Source organism: Acinonyx jubatus, chromosome C1 (genome assembly GCF_027475565.1).
Source record: "Acinonyx jubatus isolate Ajub_Pintada_27869175 chromosome C1, VMU_Ajub_asm_v1.0, whole genome shotgun sequence".
Classification (NCBI taxonomy): Eukaryota; Metazoa; Chordata; class Mammalia; order Carnivora; family Felidae; genus Acinonyx; species Acinonyx jubatus.
Window position 1 is genome coordinate 8634821 of NC_069381.1, and position 15416 is coordinate 8650236.

At 52.7% G+C, this 15416-nt stretch overlaps 1 protein-coding gene across 2 annotated transcripts; it reads right to left on the reverse strand.

Moving 5' to 3' along the window:
- Positions 1 to 1874: 1874 nt before the first annotated feature.
- On the reverse strand, positions 1875 to 8960 carry KIAA2013 (KIAA2013 ortholog). Of its 2 annotated transcripts, XM_027060393.2 has the most exons (4): positions 7756 to 8960; positions 4640 to 4938; positions 4085 to 4564; positions 1875 to 2574 (listed from the first exon to the last, which is right to left on the reverse strand). In XM_027060393.2, the coding sequence occupies exons 1-4, from the start codon at positions 8786 to 8788 to the stop codon at positions 2557 to 2559; spliced, it is 1830 nt and encodes a 609-aa protein (XP_026916194.1). In that variant the 5' UTR covers positions 8789 to 8960; the 3' UTR covers positions 1875 to 2556. The 2 variants fall into 2 exon arrangements, with proteins under 2 accessions (XP_026916194.1, XP_026916193.1); XM_027060392.2 differs by having other exon boundaries at positions 4085 to 4938; positions 7756 to 8958.
- Between the last annotated feature and the right edge of the window lie 6456 nt (positions 8961 to 15416).

A 15416-nucleotide genomic window follows, 5' to 3' on the forward strand; every position in this document is an offset into this window, starting at 1 on the left:
ACCTGGTCACCTCCCCCAGGGCTCCCTCTAAACACCATCCCACTGGGGGCTAGGATTTCAACATGTGAATTTGGGGGACGGGGACACAGAGCAAAAGGTGGGCTGAGAGGAGGGGGGCTGTCAAGGTGTCATGGAGAGGACGTGACCTCCAGTGATCCGTGAGCTGGCCCCAGGTGATCAGAGGCTCCTCACCCCTTCCCTGGCCCTGGATGTGGGATCTGAGTGCCTTTCCTGCTCCCAGAGGCTGCTCCAAGGGGACAGCACTATGATGGTGACTGAGCGCGTCTGAACCCAGGTAAGACCTCTGTAGAAGATTTAATGTGTGGCAGGTGGGTGCCGGGCTCCACTGGTCTTACAGCCCAAGACAAGCCTCTTAGAGTAAGTTCCCTTCTTACTCCACCTGCTGCCTACCCCCCTGGAGTGGCCTGCCTCATTCTTTGGTCTCTCCCTGCTCTCTTGAACAGGGACCAGGTTCAGATGACTGCTAGGAAACTCCTAGGGGACTTGCAAATCAGCAGGGGCCCACGATGCAGGTCGGTTTTCAGGGAGCTAATACATGTCCATACTGAGCCCTCAGCTTTTGGGAAGTGCTAAGTAGCATGAAATTAAATTTCCCATTCCAGGTTTCCACCCCTGAGAAAGCAGCTTGGTAAGATTCCAAGGGGATCCTAACCTCCTCCCGCAGAGGCCCGCGAGGATGTCCAGTAAGCGACCCACAGTGAGTGCTCGACACGAGCTGTAATTCACAAGGAGTTTATTGAAATTCTGGTTGTTCAGTCAGTCTTTCTGGGGCAGCAGGTACATGGGTTTGTTTCTACCATTTAGGAGCCTCTAATAGGCCGAGTTCCAAGCCAAACAGAGGGGCGGAACATTAAGTGTGGCTCTTGTCAAGCAGCTTCCACCTTGTTTTTTTTTTAATGTGTATTTACTTTTGAGAGAGAGTGCCAACAGGGGAGGGGCAGAGAGAGGGGGAGACACAGAATCTAAAACACGCTCCAGGCTCCGAGCTGTCAGCACAGAGCCCGACGCGGGGCGGGGCTCAAACACCAACTATGAGATCACGACCTGAGCCAAAGTCGGACGCTTAATGGACTGAACCACCCAGGCTCCCCAAGCAGCTTCTACTCTAACGAAACAACTGGAGGGCCCGTCACACCGTAAACCACATCCAGCTGCACCCCGTGAGATTCCTGCTTTCCTAAATGGGTAGGCCAGCCAATGACCCACAGCTGGACAAGGAAGGCACTTCTGAGCTCTGCACCATCCAGGGAAGGTGGGTGGAGCCAGGACAACTCATGGTAGAGGTGGAGATACAGGTTTCCTTTCCCTCCCAGCATGCCATTGTGAGCGTCATTCTGCTGGTGGCGAGCAGACCAAGCTTCGCAGGGAGTCATGCTGCAACACCCACAACGCTGTGCCCACGGCCTCCCAAGGCGGGCTGCCAGGCCTAGCTCAGTCCCTTTCTGGTCCTGGGCCCAGCCCCATTCTCCTCCCCACCAGGCAGGGTCATCAGATCCTACAACCACCACCACCAACAGGCAGAAGGCCATTGGGGCTGGCAAAACCCAGGGCTGGCAAAACCCAGGACAGACAAATCTAGGCTGTTTAGGGCAGGTGGGGGAGAGGCACTGCAGCAGGGAAGGGGCCGGGCTGACGCTCCTCAATCCGCCCGCTCTGCCGGGTGACCTGGCAAACCAACACCCACCCCCCCAAGTGGATCGGCGTCTTCTCAAGAGGAGTATTAGGTGTGGGGGGGAATCAGCCATCCCCAAAGGGCTGGGCAGCCCATCTGCTTCAAACACTACCTGAAAGTCAGCTGATGGAGGAAGATACGCTGTCTCCAGAGGTTTCAAACCACACACAAACCGATCATGGAAGTTTGAAAGAGATTTATTTAAAAACAGAACAAAAAAAAAAGCTTTGGTATTTCAAAACCCAACAATCATCAACCCCTAGAAAGTTAAATACTCCCCCTAAAGCCCAGAAGTACAAAAGCACAGATCTCCACAGGCTCATGGTAAGAAAGAGACGACGTGCAAACCGGGGAGGACCCGAGACCCACGCTCTCCACGCAGGCGCAGGTGCAGGCGGCAGGTCCTCCGGATGCCCCCCCGGGGGCGGTGTAGGTCGGAAATCCCCGCCCGAGATTCACTGTCTGAAGGGGGTGCAAAAACCATCCGGCAAAATCTCAACAACAATAAATTAAAAATTCAGTCAAGAAAGAACACATTAAATTGGGAATAGAACACAACTTTTCCTAGACAGGTCTTTTCAAAAGAGGCTCTGTTTCCTGGGACAGAAGAAGGGGGGAAAGCAGAAGGAGTGAGTTCAATTTCAAGTATTTTCCATACAGGTTCATTTTATTGAGTCGAAAGCTTACAAAAAGTCCACCGGCCCTCCCCTCCCGCTCCCCGATGCAGACTCCTGAACATCCACACGCACTCTGCGTCACTGGCGTCCCCAACAAAGGCACAAAAGGGTGGGTGCGTTCGAAGGATCCCCTGTTCGTGCAGCAGGACTTTCGGTGCTGGGTGTCTTGTGCAGATGGGACTTCACTCAGACACTGGGATCTTCCTGTTCAATTAACAAAACAAGTTGTTATTGTTCACCACCAACCCCGTGGAAGCTACAGAAATCTCACGCAGGGCAGGTGACGGGGACGCCCCTGGTGGCATCCCGCCCGGGCGATGATCCGGCTCTGCAGACACTGTGGCCCAGGGACGTGCTAGAGCCACTGTGGGGTTGGTGGCCCGGACACCTCCTCGGGCTGACGCAGTGTTCGCTGGGCTCTGCCCTGGCAGGACCCCAGCTCGAGCGCGAGTCAACTGAGGGCCACGGGGTAGCACCCCAAAATTAGGGGTCTGGCCTGTCCCCTGGATCGGGTGGGGAACCGGGGGCAGACGGGTATATGGCAGATTAAGAGCAGAGATGCCGACCAGGCAGCAGGGAGGAGCAGCCTACCGGCTTAACAGAGGCCGTCAGACCCACGCAATGCAAACGGAGCACCTGTTTTGTTACAGCTCGGCCACGTTTCTCTTTCATCTGACCTTCCATTTGTTCTCCAAGCTCCAGGCTCAGACCTGCTGCCCACCCTGCTCCCACTCCGTCAGGGCTGAGAGCTGCTTCTTCGCAAGTCCTGGCCTCGGGCCAGAAACTAGAAACCAGAAGGCACAAAGCCGTCTGTGGAGGTGAGGAGGCATTTCTCCGGAGCTGGCCCAGGCTCCTCAACTGCTCGGGAGCACAGACCCAGAGCTCTTGAATCTATCTCTGCACATGCTAGTGCGACAAGAGGAGAGGAGAGAAAGGGAAGCGAGCCCCGCTCCCTCTGGAGACTGCCAGCGATGGGCTTCCTTCTGTTCCCTCTCCCGGGGAATCCTGGCAGCAACGGAGCATGGAGCACTGGGTGGTGGGGCAGAAGGGGCGGCTTCCCCTGGGACTGAGCCTGAGCCCCAAGACACATTCCTGATGAGAGTCTCACAGCGACCATGCTCAAAGTCATGGCTTCCTGGGGGCCAAGGTGTTTGAGGAAATGAGAGGAATGACCTCGCCTTGTGCTGACGAGATGGCCACCTTAGCTGGCCCACAGCGAGAGGCACGAGCAGGCCCTCAGGAGGGAGCACAGGGGGCTCACCTGAGGCTTAGATAGCAGTTTCCGGTCTATCTAGGGGCTTGTTGCAATTATTATTTTAAGTTTAGTTATTTATCTTGAGGGAGGGGGGTGCATGCAAGCTGGGGAAGGGCAGAGAGAAGGAGACAGAGAGAATCCCAAGCAGGCTCCACACTGTCATTGCAGAGCCCGACGCGGGGCTCGATCTCGTGAACCGTGAGATCATGGCCAGAGCCAGAATCAAGAGTCGGACACTTAACTAACTGAGCCACCTGGGTGCCCCACCGCTGTCCCTCCCTATGGTCTCCTCTCAGAAGTCGCTTTCTGATAGCCTCTGCAAACACGCTCACTCCTGTCTGTGTTGCGGGCTGAGGGTACTGGCTTAGGAGGACACCCCATTGCCTCCCCCTGTCCTAGTCTGAGGCTAGAACACGAGGCCGGGGCCTCAGGCTCTGAAGACCCAGGGGGGCTTTATACCTTACTCCTGAAGAGGGGCTTGGCCCCAGGCCCACAGTACTCGTTGTAGATGAGCTTGAAGAGGAAGAGGTGGAAGAGGGTGATGAGGGAGGCCACGCTGAACCAGAAGAGGAAGGGCAGCCCGGGGTCCTGCTGGGCCATGTGCTCGTCGTGGGCCAAGATGGCCTTGAGGTGCAGCGTGTGGCGCAGGTCCTGCAGGTGCATGAGGTCGGTGGAGATATAGAGCAGCGGCGTGATGGGCTGCGTCACCATGACCGGGAAGGTGTGGCCCTGGGGCGCCGAGGTCAGCTCCACGGGCTCCTCCAGGCAGCCGGCCTCACAGGCATAGATCCTGACGGGCTGGCCGCGGGCCTCCACGGACACGTGCAGGTACGGCTTGCCCTCGGGGTCCGCGAGCACAGCTAGGTCGATGTGGTCATTCTTGTAGCGGATGCCGTGCAGGGCATAGCTGTTGTGCAGCACGTCGGGGTCGGCCTGGAACTGGAGGTGGTTCTCGGTGAACTGCAGCCCCCCGAAGCTCAGCACCATGCCCTGCAGGATGCCTGGGGCGCCCACCTTCACCAGCCCCTTGCAGCCGCGCTTCTGCAGGGTCAGCTTCCACAGGTCAGAGAGCTGCAGGATCTGCTGGACGGACGACAGCCGGCCAGGCCACAGGTTCTCGGCGTGCATGGTGGCGTGGCCGCTGAAGCAGTGATCTTCGTAGTTGAGCGTCGACTCCATCTGGTCGCGCTCCCTGTGGCTCAGGCTGGGGTTGAGCAGCGGGGCTGGTGAGCAGGAGAGCATGTAGTACAGCGTCAGGTTCACGGTCAGGCCAGACGGGGTGTGGGCGTCCGTGATCTTCTTCATCTCCACACCTGAAAGGCCACAGAGGTTGCACGTTAAGCGGGGACGGCCCGGCCGGGAAGATGAGGTTCTGAAGGGAAGAGCGGGAGCGACAGAAATGGCAGCTCCAGCCTCCCCTGAGCTCTGGCTCCCTCACATGACCAACTTGACCCGGTGGGCCTGAAGCCTAAAATCCTGTTCAAGGTGGGGCCTCCTGGGGCGCCTGGGTGGCTCGGTCAGTTGGACGTCCAACTTCGGCTCGGGTCCTGATCTCAGGGTTCGTGAGTTCAGGCCCCGCATCAGGCACCACTGTCAGTGCATAGCCTGCTTTGGATTCGTAGTCCCAACCCCCCATTCCCACCCCTCCCCACTCGCACTCTCTCTCAAAAATAAATAAACATTAAATCCTATACATAATAACATACATAACATAATAAACATAAATCCTGCCAGCGCCCAGAAGAACACAGACGTGGCCGGGACATGGTGCCGGTTGAAGAGTCCAGCACGCCCCCCCACCCCCCTGCCCTCTGCCTCCGGAACACCGTCATCAGCGCTCTGGCCCATCCTGGGTTGCTCCTTGCCATCATCCTGTGCTCCAGTCCTGGAGCTTTAAATATCATCTGAACACCGGATCTCCCAAATCTGTATGAATTCTAGACTCAGAACAGCTAACTGCCCATTTGGGGTCTCCACCCAGACGCCTGACAGGCATTTGGGACCTGACGTGCTCTGAGTTCTTCCAGCCCCAAAGCAATCTTTCCACAAATTATCTCCAGACACTTGCTCGAGCGCCCCCCACAAATTCAGGAGTCACCCTCCAGTTCTCATGCCCACGCCCAGTCCGTGCAAAGTCCCGGTGGCGCCACTTCTGAAAGTATCAGAAGCCATCCACTTCTGTCTCCACGGCCACAACTCAGGTGCCAGCCACCCTCCTCTTTCACCTCGGCTCCTGCAAAATCCTCTCATCTGGTCTCCATGTCCCACTTTTGTCCCTTATAGTCTATATTCTGGATAGAACAGCCAGGGGATCCTGAAAAATGTACATCCGACAGTTGTCTCTGCTCTCCCTTCCACCCCACGTAGAATCAAATTCAGTCGTCACCACAGTCTACAAGGCCCTTCGGGATCTGGCTACCTCGACCCCTCCCTGGCTTGCCACCCACCAGCCACCCTGGCCTCTCAACCAAACCTGCTCTTGTCTTAGGGCCTCTGACTTGCCAGCTCCCTCTAGATCATCACATGATGAGTTTCTTGCTATTCAGGTCTTAGCTTAAGTGCTTCCTCCTTGGAAAGGCCTCCCCAACAACTGGAGCTAAACAGAGGCCCCCACCCCACTCTGAACCCTACCCAGTCATCCTCAATCACATACTTTTAATTTTTCTCTACGGAACTTTTAAATTTTTTTTTTAAGTTTATTTTGAGAGAGAGAGATTGCACAAGCACTATTGGAGACAGAGACAGAGAGAGAGAATCCCAAGGAGGCTCCTCACTGTCAGCACAGAGCCTGACACAAGAAATCAAGGGCTGGCTGGTTTAACTGACTGAGCCACCCAGGCGCCCCGCTCTATGGAACTTCGTATTCTAAAGAGCAATCTGGCTTATTTATTCAGACTTTCACTTTTCTACTATTGTCTTCCTCCCATCCAGAATTTAAGCAAGCACCATGAAACAGGCGCTTTGTTCTGGTCACTTCTCTATCCGTCGTATGGAGCACAGTCCCTGGCAGGATTCTATCAATACTTGCTGAACGAGTGAAACAGACTTTGAGCAACTAAATACAAGGATTTAGACAACGAGCACCCTGGAAACCAAAATCTCTCTTTCACCTAGAATAGGATTTCCTTTACTTCAACAGTCTTTAGGGGAAGGAAGTTTTTATTTGGTGGGTGCATTCCACCTGCTGGAGAGGTTCCATTCCCTTCCAGTCAATGGAGCACATGACCCCTGATCTCAGTTGTTGAGTTCAAGCCCCACGAACCGCAGAGGTCACTTTAAAAAAAAAGGCGGGGGGGGGGGGGGCCTGGGTGGCTCAGTTGGTTAAACATCCCACTCGATTTCAGCTCATCATGACCTCATGGTTCATGAGTTTGCGCGCCACTGTGGGACTCCATGCTGACTGTGCAGAGCCTGCTTGGGATTCTCTCTCTGCCCCTCCCCTGCTCATATGCTCTCTCGATCTCTCTCTCAAAATACACTTTAAAAGGGTGGGGTGGGGGGGATGCCTGGGTGGTTGAGTCGGTTAAGCATCTGGCTTTGGATCAGGTCGTGATCTCACAGTCCGTGAGTTCGAGCCCTGCATTGGGCTCTCTGCTATCAGTGCAGAGATCCTCTGCAGACCCTCTCCCGCTTGCATTCTCTCTGCCTCTCTCAAAAATAAACAAACATGTAAAAAAAAAAAAAAAAAAAGTGCATGCCTGTCACCAGCCAGACTGTGAGGGACTGAGGAAAGAATCTGGGGACCCGCCAGGCCCTTCTGCCTGATTTATCCTTTACAAGCTGACCCCCAAAACCACTCTCCAAATCAGGCCTCATTTATGAGGACAAATAACAGTAAGGCCTGTCTTTTACGCTCATTCCTTCCTCAGACTCACAGAAGACCTCTGAGGTGCTCCTGTTATTACTGAACACAAGCCCATGGAGATCAGTAAACTGGTCCCACGTCGCTCGCACAAATACCAAGCGGTGGAGCAGAGTCAGCCCAGGTCAATGGCCAAGCTCCCTTTAACCACCCCCACTGCTCCCCTTCAGGGTCAACTCTGCAGACTTTAGTGGGGCATCTCCAGGGTGGGCTGCGGAGGCCCTGGTGTAAGGTGTGCACTGTGGCCCAAGAACTGGCCAGGCCTCACCTGGGCTGAAGAGCTGAGCCCAGAGGCGCTGGTGGTCTTGAAGCAGCTCAGCCGCTGGCATCTCCAAGAGCTCCAGCATTTCCTTCCGTGCCAAATCCTGGACCACCTTGAGCTCCTTGGCTGCTTTGTTTTTGAGCACCTGGGGGTTAATAGGGCCTGAAACATGCACCACCCACAACACTGTCTCGTCCAGTTGTGTCTTGGGAGCCACCTGGAGCCGGTTCACTAGCTTCTTGGCCGCCACCACCACCAGGTGCACCAGCCCCGTGGGAAAAGGCGGGGACCGGCCCGAGTAGAGGAGGAACTGATGATCTCCCACCTTCTCCAGGGTACTGGTGAAGGCTCTGGGGACCGGGCCGGCAGTGGGCCCCACAGTCTGCAGCGCGGCCACCCTCTCCGTGGGATTGTTGAGCTGGATACGCTGCAGATAGACGTGGGGTCGGCCCCGGTGCGCCAGAAAGTCCTCTTGCAGCAGCACGCAGTCGCGGCCGGATCCGGTGACGAGGCCGGAGGCCGAAGCGGGTCCGGGGGCGGCGGCCGCAGGGCCGGGGCCTGAGGTCCCGAGCTGCAGGCAACGCACTCGGCGCAGCAGCCCTTCACGCAGCAACAGTACTGACTCTCCGGCTTCGGAGAGCGCACTCAGCGGTCGCAGCTGCACGAAGGGCACGAAGTCCGGTGCCACGGCGGGCTCTCGCTCTCCAGGAGTCACCCACAGCCGGTTGGCGGCCACGTCCAGTGCCAGGAAGCCGTTGGCCACCAGGGCCGGCACTCCAGGGCCCAGTGGGACAGCCTCGCCGCGCTCCCGCAGGCCGCGCCAGGCGCGGGTGGCCGCCTCCAGGCAGGCGGAGGACTCGGCGGCGCCCGGTTCGCCGCGAGACCAGGGCAGCAGGTGCAGGCCGCCCGCGGCCCGCCGCGCCCCGGAGCCGGCGAACCACAGAAGCAGCAGCAGGAGGCCGAGCAGGCAGAGTAGGCGGCGGGCCCAGCTGCTCGACAGCAGTCCCGGCAGCCCCTTAAGCCGCTGCTGCAGCCACATCGGGCCGCCAGGCGCGGCGCGGGGGCGGCCGCCGGGCCCACCGCCCAGCCCACCGGCCCGGCCGCCCGCGCCTCACTCCCCGGCCCAGACCGCGGCGCCCACCCCGGCCCCTGCCGCAGCCGCCGCAGCAGCAGCCACCGCTGCTTCCTCCTCCCTCTCGGTTGCCACCGGCCGTCAAACAACCCCGGCCGTCAAGCGCCGCCGAGTCTTTTGCGACACAAGCGGAAGGAAAGGGCGGAGGGAAGAGACAGGGGCGGGTCGGAGAGAAGGGGGCGGAGCTTCGGCGAGGAACTGACCGGAGCCGCAGGGGCTGGACCACCCGTTCCCCCGCTGATAGAGCGAAGTCAGAGACGGCTGGGGTTTGGGGGGGGGGGGGGGGTGGGGTGCGGAGGCGTGAGAGCGTCCAACTTACTTGTAAAAAAAACACTGAGCCAGCCATACTGAACACGTGTTGGGCCCCATTTGCTACTGATGGTTTCAACAGCCCTACGATTTAAAAAAAAAAAAAAAAAAAAAATTTAACTTTCGTGTAAAAATGACGATTTTCCCTGCAAAAAAACTCTTAGTACAGGGAAGAAAGAGAGAGAAGAAAGAAAGAAAGAAAGAAAGAAAGAAAGAAAGAAAGAAAGAAAGAAAGAAAGAAAGAAAGAAAGAAAGAAAAGAGACAAGAAAGAAAGAAGCCACGTAAACTAGACTTTATACAAAATATTTTGTTGCCAACTCTTCCAGATCAGCATATGGAGACACGAATCCCGCCCAGGACTCTCATTTCTCTGCCACACCACGTCATCTTCTTGATGTCACCCTGAGTTTTAACTTATTAAATAACATAAGACACTAAAGTCTCATTATTTGAAAATGACTTTAAATTGTGAATCATCCATGCAGAAGAGAAATTTTGCTTTGTTTCTAAGGGAAAAAATTCAATATGAGCACAGGGGAGGACAATGGAGCAATTGTTTCCACTTTGGTTTCAGGACATTCCAAAGTCAGACAGTGCTACTCAGTTGTTGAAACTTTTAAACGGTCATTTGAGGTGGCTTCTTGTGGGCTGTGAGCAGACATATGTTTGCAGAGTTGGGAATGCCAGCACCCCGTGAGAAGGTGCCTGTCCAGGTGATCCTGCAACTATGCTTACCTTTTTTTTTTTTTTTCCAAGGCTATTATCAAAGCATAAACACAACTGTTTTTTAATAGTTTATTTATAATGTGTATTTTTTTTAATTTAATTTTTTATTTTAAAAATTTACATCCAAATTAGCATATAGTGCAACAATGATTTCAGAAGTACATTCCCTAGTACCCCTTACCCATTTAGCCCATCCCCCCTCCCACAACCCCTCCAGCAACCCTCAGTTTGTTCTACATATTTATGAGGTCTCTTCTGTTTTGTCCCCCTCCCTGTTTTTATATTCTTTTTGTTTCCCTTCCCTTATGTTCATCTGTTTTGTCTCTTAAAGTCCTCATATGAGTGAAGTCATAGGATTTTTGTCTTTCTCTAATTTCACTTAGCATAATAGCCTCCATTTCCATCCACGTAGTTGCAAATGGCAAGATTTCATTCTTTATCCATTCATCCATTGATGGACATTTGGGCTCTTTCCATACTTTGGCTATTGTTGATAGTGCTGCTATAAACATGGGGGGTGCATGTGTCCCTTCGAAACAGCACACCTGTATCCCGTGGATAAATGCCTAGTAGTGCAATTGCTGGGTCGTAGGGTAGTTCTCTTTTTAGTTTTTTGAAGAACCTTCATACTGTTTTCCAGAGTGGCTGCATCAGCTTGCATTCCCAATTGTGTATTTATTTTTGAGACAGAGACAGAGCATGAGCAGGGCAGGAGCAAAGAGAGAGACACACACAGAATCCAAAGCACAGAGCCCAATCTCAGCACAGATCACAGTCTCAGCACAGAGCCCAACGCTGGGCTCGAACCCATGAAGTATGAGATCATGACCTGAATCAAAGTTGGATGCTTAACCAACTGAGCCACCCAGGCACCCCTATTTATTTATTTATTTATTTATTTATTTATTTATTTAGGAATTTCTACACCCAACATGGGACTTGAACTCAGGACCCCAAGATCAAGAGTCACATGCTCCTCTTTTTTTCTTTTTAATGTTTGTTTGTTTGTTTGTTTATTTATTTATGTTTGAGAGAGAGACAGAGTGTGAGCAGGGGAGGGGCAGAGAGAGAGGGAGACACAGAATCCAAAGCAGGCTCTAGGCTCTGAGCTGTCAGCACAGAGCCCGATGCAAGGCTCACACTCACAAGCTGTGAGATCATGACCTGAGCCGAAGTCAGACGCTTAACTGACTGAGCCACCCAGGCACCCCTCCTCTTTTTTTTCTTTTTAAGTTTACTTATTTATTTATTTATTATTTATTTATGTTGGGGAGAGCACAAGTGGTGGAGGGGCAGAGAGAGGTGGACAGAGGGTGCTGCCCCATATGGAGCTTTAACTCACAAACCATGAGATCAGGACCTGAGCCAAAGTCCTCAACTGACTGAGCCACCCAGGCACTCCAAGAATCACATGTCCTTCTGACTGAGCCAGACAGGCAGCCCCATAAACACAATTCTTAATTCCCACCTGGAGTTCACAAACCCCACAGTATATGTTCACGAATGTACAGGAATCCATGACCTACAGTTAGAAAGACAGGATCCGTTCAACCCCCTCGAGAAGGCAGAAGTACCTGGGCGGCACAGTGTGGTGAGAACAAAGGACTGGACCAGGCTTGATTCTACCTGTGAAATGGGGATGACTAGAGAATCTGCCTCATATATGTTTTTTTCCCTAAAGAGTTTTTATTTTTAAGCAATCTCTACACCCAACATGGAGCTCGAACTCATAATCCATAGATCAAGAGTGGCACACTTTACCGACTGAGACAGCCAGGCACCCCTGTGTCTTACATTTTTGAGGCATAATTGAGTCAATGCAGGCAAGGTATGCAAGGCGCATGACACATCGTGAGTGTTCAATAAATGTAAAGCCACATAATTATTTTGGCTATTACAAACAACTATGTAATAGACATCCATCTTGGCTTACTTACATGAATGTTTCAGGGGGAGCGACTCCTGGAAGCAGATTCCTGGGTCAAAGGGGAGCCTCATTATTTGTGCTCGTAACTCCCTTGCCACTCTCAACACTCCTCCCACCCCCAATCACCCACCCTCCCCACTTCCCACCCCTACAGGGGAATCACAGCCCTGGGTAAGCAACAGAGCTACAACAAAGCCAGGAGTCAAGAGAGGACCCTGACATCAGGCTCTCTGGGCTTCAAATCTCTTGGCCTTACCCCTTGCTAGCAAGTCACCTAACTTCCCTGGGCTTCTCCCTCCATAAAATGGGGATTATAAAATAGAGTAGGACTGGGGGTCCTGGGTGGCTCGGTCGATAAAGCATTCGACTCTTGATTTTGGCTCAGGTCATGATCTCAAAGTTCCTGAGATTGAGCCCTGCATCGGGCTCTATACTGACAGCACAGAGCCTGCTTGGGATTCTCTCCCTCTCTCTGCCCGTCTCCCTCCTGTTGTCTCTCTTTCAAAATAAAGAAATAAACATTAAAAAAAAAATTAAAACACAGTAGGGCTGCTCTGAGACTTAAGAGACACAAGCATGTGAAACATTTCACATACTGCCTGGCTTAAAATAACCATTCAGTATTTATTTTTGCCAGGAAACAAGAAACACACATACATGATCCAAAATTCTAAATGTGCTATAAGGTGATGGGTGAAGTCTTCCTCTCTCGGGGCCCCAATTCATCCGTTCCTCTCCCTAGACTCAACTACTGCTGTTTTCCACTCACAGAAATTGGAGCATGTAATATACACTTGTATCTCTCTATTTTCACTTAAGGGAACAGCTTGGAAATCCTGTTAATAATTATAATAATAATTATTATTATTGTTTAAGTAGGCTTTACACTCAGCACAGAGCCTACCTCGGGGCTTGAACTCACAACCCTAAGATAAGACCTGAGCTGAGATCAAGAGTCAGATGCTTAGCCGACTGAGGCACCCAGGTACCCCACCGTCATTATTATTATTAAGGGGGCTGAATGCCAGTGGGACTAACTGATGAGTATAAAGGCAGAGGGGGGCTGAGGGCCGGCTGGCAGCCATCCAACTTCAGCTCAGGTCATGATCTCACCGTTTGTGAGTTCAAGCCCCACATCAGGCTTGGCGCTTGACAGCGTGGAACCTGCTTGGGATTCTCTGTCTGCCCCTCCCCCCCCCCAGCCCCTCCCCTGCTCACGCGTGCGCGTTCTCTCTCTCAAAATAAGAAAATAAACTTAAAAGAAGAAGAAGAAGAAGACGATGACAATGGAGATGAGAAGAGCAGCCCCTACCCCTTGGCACCAGAGAACCGCCCTCCAGGCCAGGTGTCCTTTCTGCACCTTCCCAGGAAAGCCGAATCCTGTGCCTTTAAATGTGCACAACACGTGCAGCACGTACCAGCAGTAACATCTGGGCAGCAGCCACCACTGGTTAAGGAGACAGGCTCTACTTTTGGATGAAGTTTGGACCAGGTTCAAGTTCTAGCAATTTGGCAAAGGGAGCAGGAAATAGATACGGAAGGAATGGAGGGCAGGCTGCACCCGGGTGAATCCTTTCTCCAGAGGAGGACAGCAGCCTCCCAGATTGATTCCCTCTCCTGATTTACAATGACTCTGGGCCCGTGGACCAGGGGAACCCCGCTGCCCAAGGATTTTTTTCTATCCAAAGTACGACCGTTGTGACCATTGAGGTTCCCCTTGGGTCCCGGCAAATGGAGAGTTAGAACTAGGTTCTAAAGCCACCTCCCTTACTGTGGTCCCACACCAGCTGGGTGATGTCAAGCAGGGTCCCTTCACTTCTCTGGGCCTCAGTTTCCTTATTTCACAAATAGGATACTGCCTAACTCACAAGGCTGTTGTGAACACAGAATGAGAAAGAACTTTGAAAATTGAACCAGGCAACATACATTCATTCTCCATCCCTCTGCCCATCCCTCCATTTCCTTCTTGAAAGATCTGGAATTTCAGTCTGTATTCTCCTGAATTCAAAAACATCCGGTGGATTCTGGCACCAAATCCTGTCTCCAGCTGCAGAAACTCCCCGCCTGCCAGGGGTCCCAGCTGGGAGATAGAAAACCTGGATCGCACCCACACCTCTTCCCTTTACTTGCCTTGTGACCTTGAGCTGGCTACTGGGTCCCTCTGTGCTCCCTCCTACCATCTGTACAGTGAGTAAATCTCTGTACGATGAGATGAGCTCCAAGGTGCCCAGGGATTGTACCCATTTTCTAACAATAACATGTGTTGGTTTTGTTTGGATTGTACAAATAGGATATATTAATTGCATGAAAAATTATAAGGGGCGCCTGGGTGGCTCGGTCGGTTAAGCGTCCGAATTCGGCTCAGGTCATGATCTCACGGTCCGTGGGTTCGAGCCCCGCGTCGGGCTCTGTGCTGACAGCTCAGAGCCTGGAGCCTGTTTCGGATTCTGTGTCTCCCTCTCTCTGTGACCCTCCCCCGTTCATGCTCTGTCTCTCTCTGTCTCAAAAATAAATAAACGTTAAAAAAAATTATAAAAGCAATGAAAAATATAAATAAGAAAATAAAAGTAGGGATGCCTGGGTGGCTCAGTTGGTTAAGCATCCGCGTCCGACTTGTGATCTCAGCTTAGGTCTTGATCTCAGGGTTGTGAGTTCAAGCCCTGTGTTGGGCTCCGTGCTGGGCGTGGAACCTGCTTATAAATAAATAAATAAATAAATAAATAAATAAATAAATAAATAAATAAAACTACCAGGAAATAATATATGTAATATATAATATATAACTATACATATATACAATCCCACACCTGGATATAATCACTGCAAACATTTGCCTGTCATTTACTTCTGGCATTGTCTCTATTGTATTCACGAGAGTGTATTTTTACTGAGTGGGGTCATATTGTATGCCCGCTGACATTGATAGAGTATTTCCCTTGCTGAAGCAGTCTTAGGGTATTGATCTCTCTTTTCCCCAGGACCTATGCACGGCCTACTCTGTTCATTAACATCCAAGACATGCCTCTTCCAGCCACCCTTTGCCCCTCCAGGGTTTGGAGGGGGGCCTGCCGCACCCAGAGCTGCACCCAACCACCCACGCCTCTGGAGCTTACTCTGCCGGAAAGAGGCTCCCGATCTGAGGGCTTCTTCCTAGGAAGGGAGGATGCCTTTCTTTCCCCAGACTTGGATGCCCCTGGCTGACATCTGTGCCAGGAGCCCTTGGAGGTCCTAAACTAACTCCCATTAAACTAACTAAACTAACTCTCTTCCTTCCTTCCTTCCTTCCTTCCTTCCTTGCTTCCTTGCTTCCTTTTCTTTCATTCACTCACTTAACACGGCGACTTCAGAGCAAGACCTTTCTTGGTTTAGAGGTTCTGTTTGCCGCCCAGGGACTTAAAGGCGGATTAAGTGATTTCCTTTTTTGGTGAATGGTGATGCACTTTCTGCATTTCCAGCAGCCGGGGGTGGGGTCTCTCCAGGGGTGCGGAGGGCCCTGACCGCCCCGAACACCCCCGTATCCCCCGCTCCCTGCGGTATAGAAGCCCCAGAGAAGAACGGTAGGCGGGCGAGCG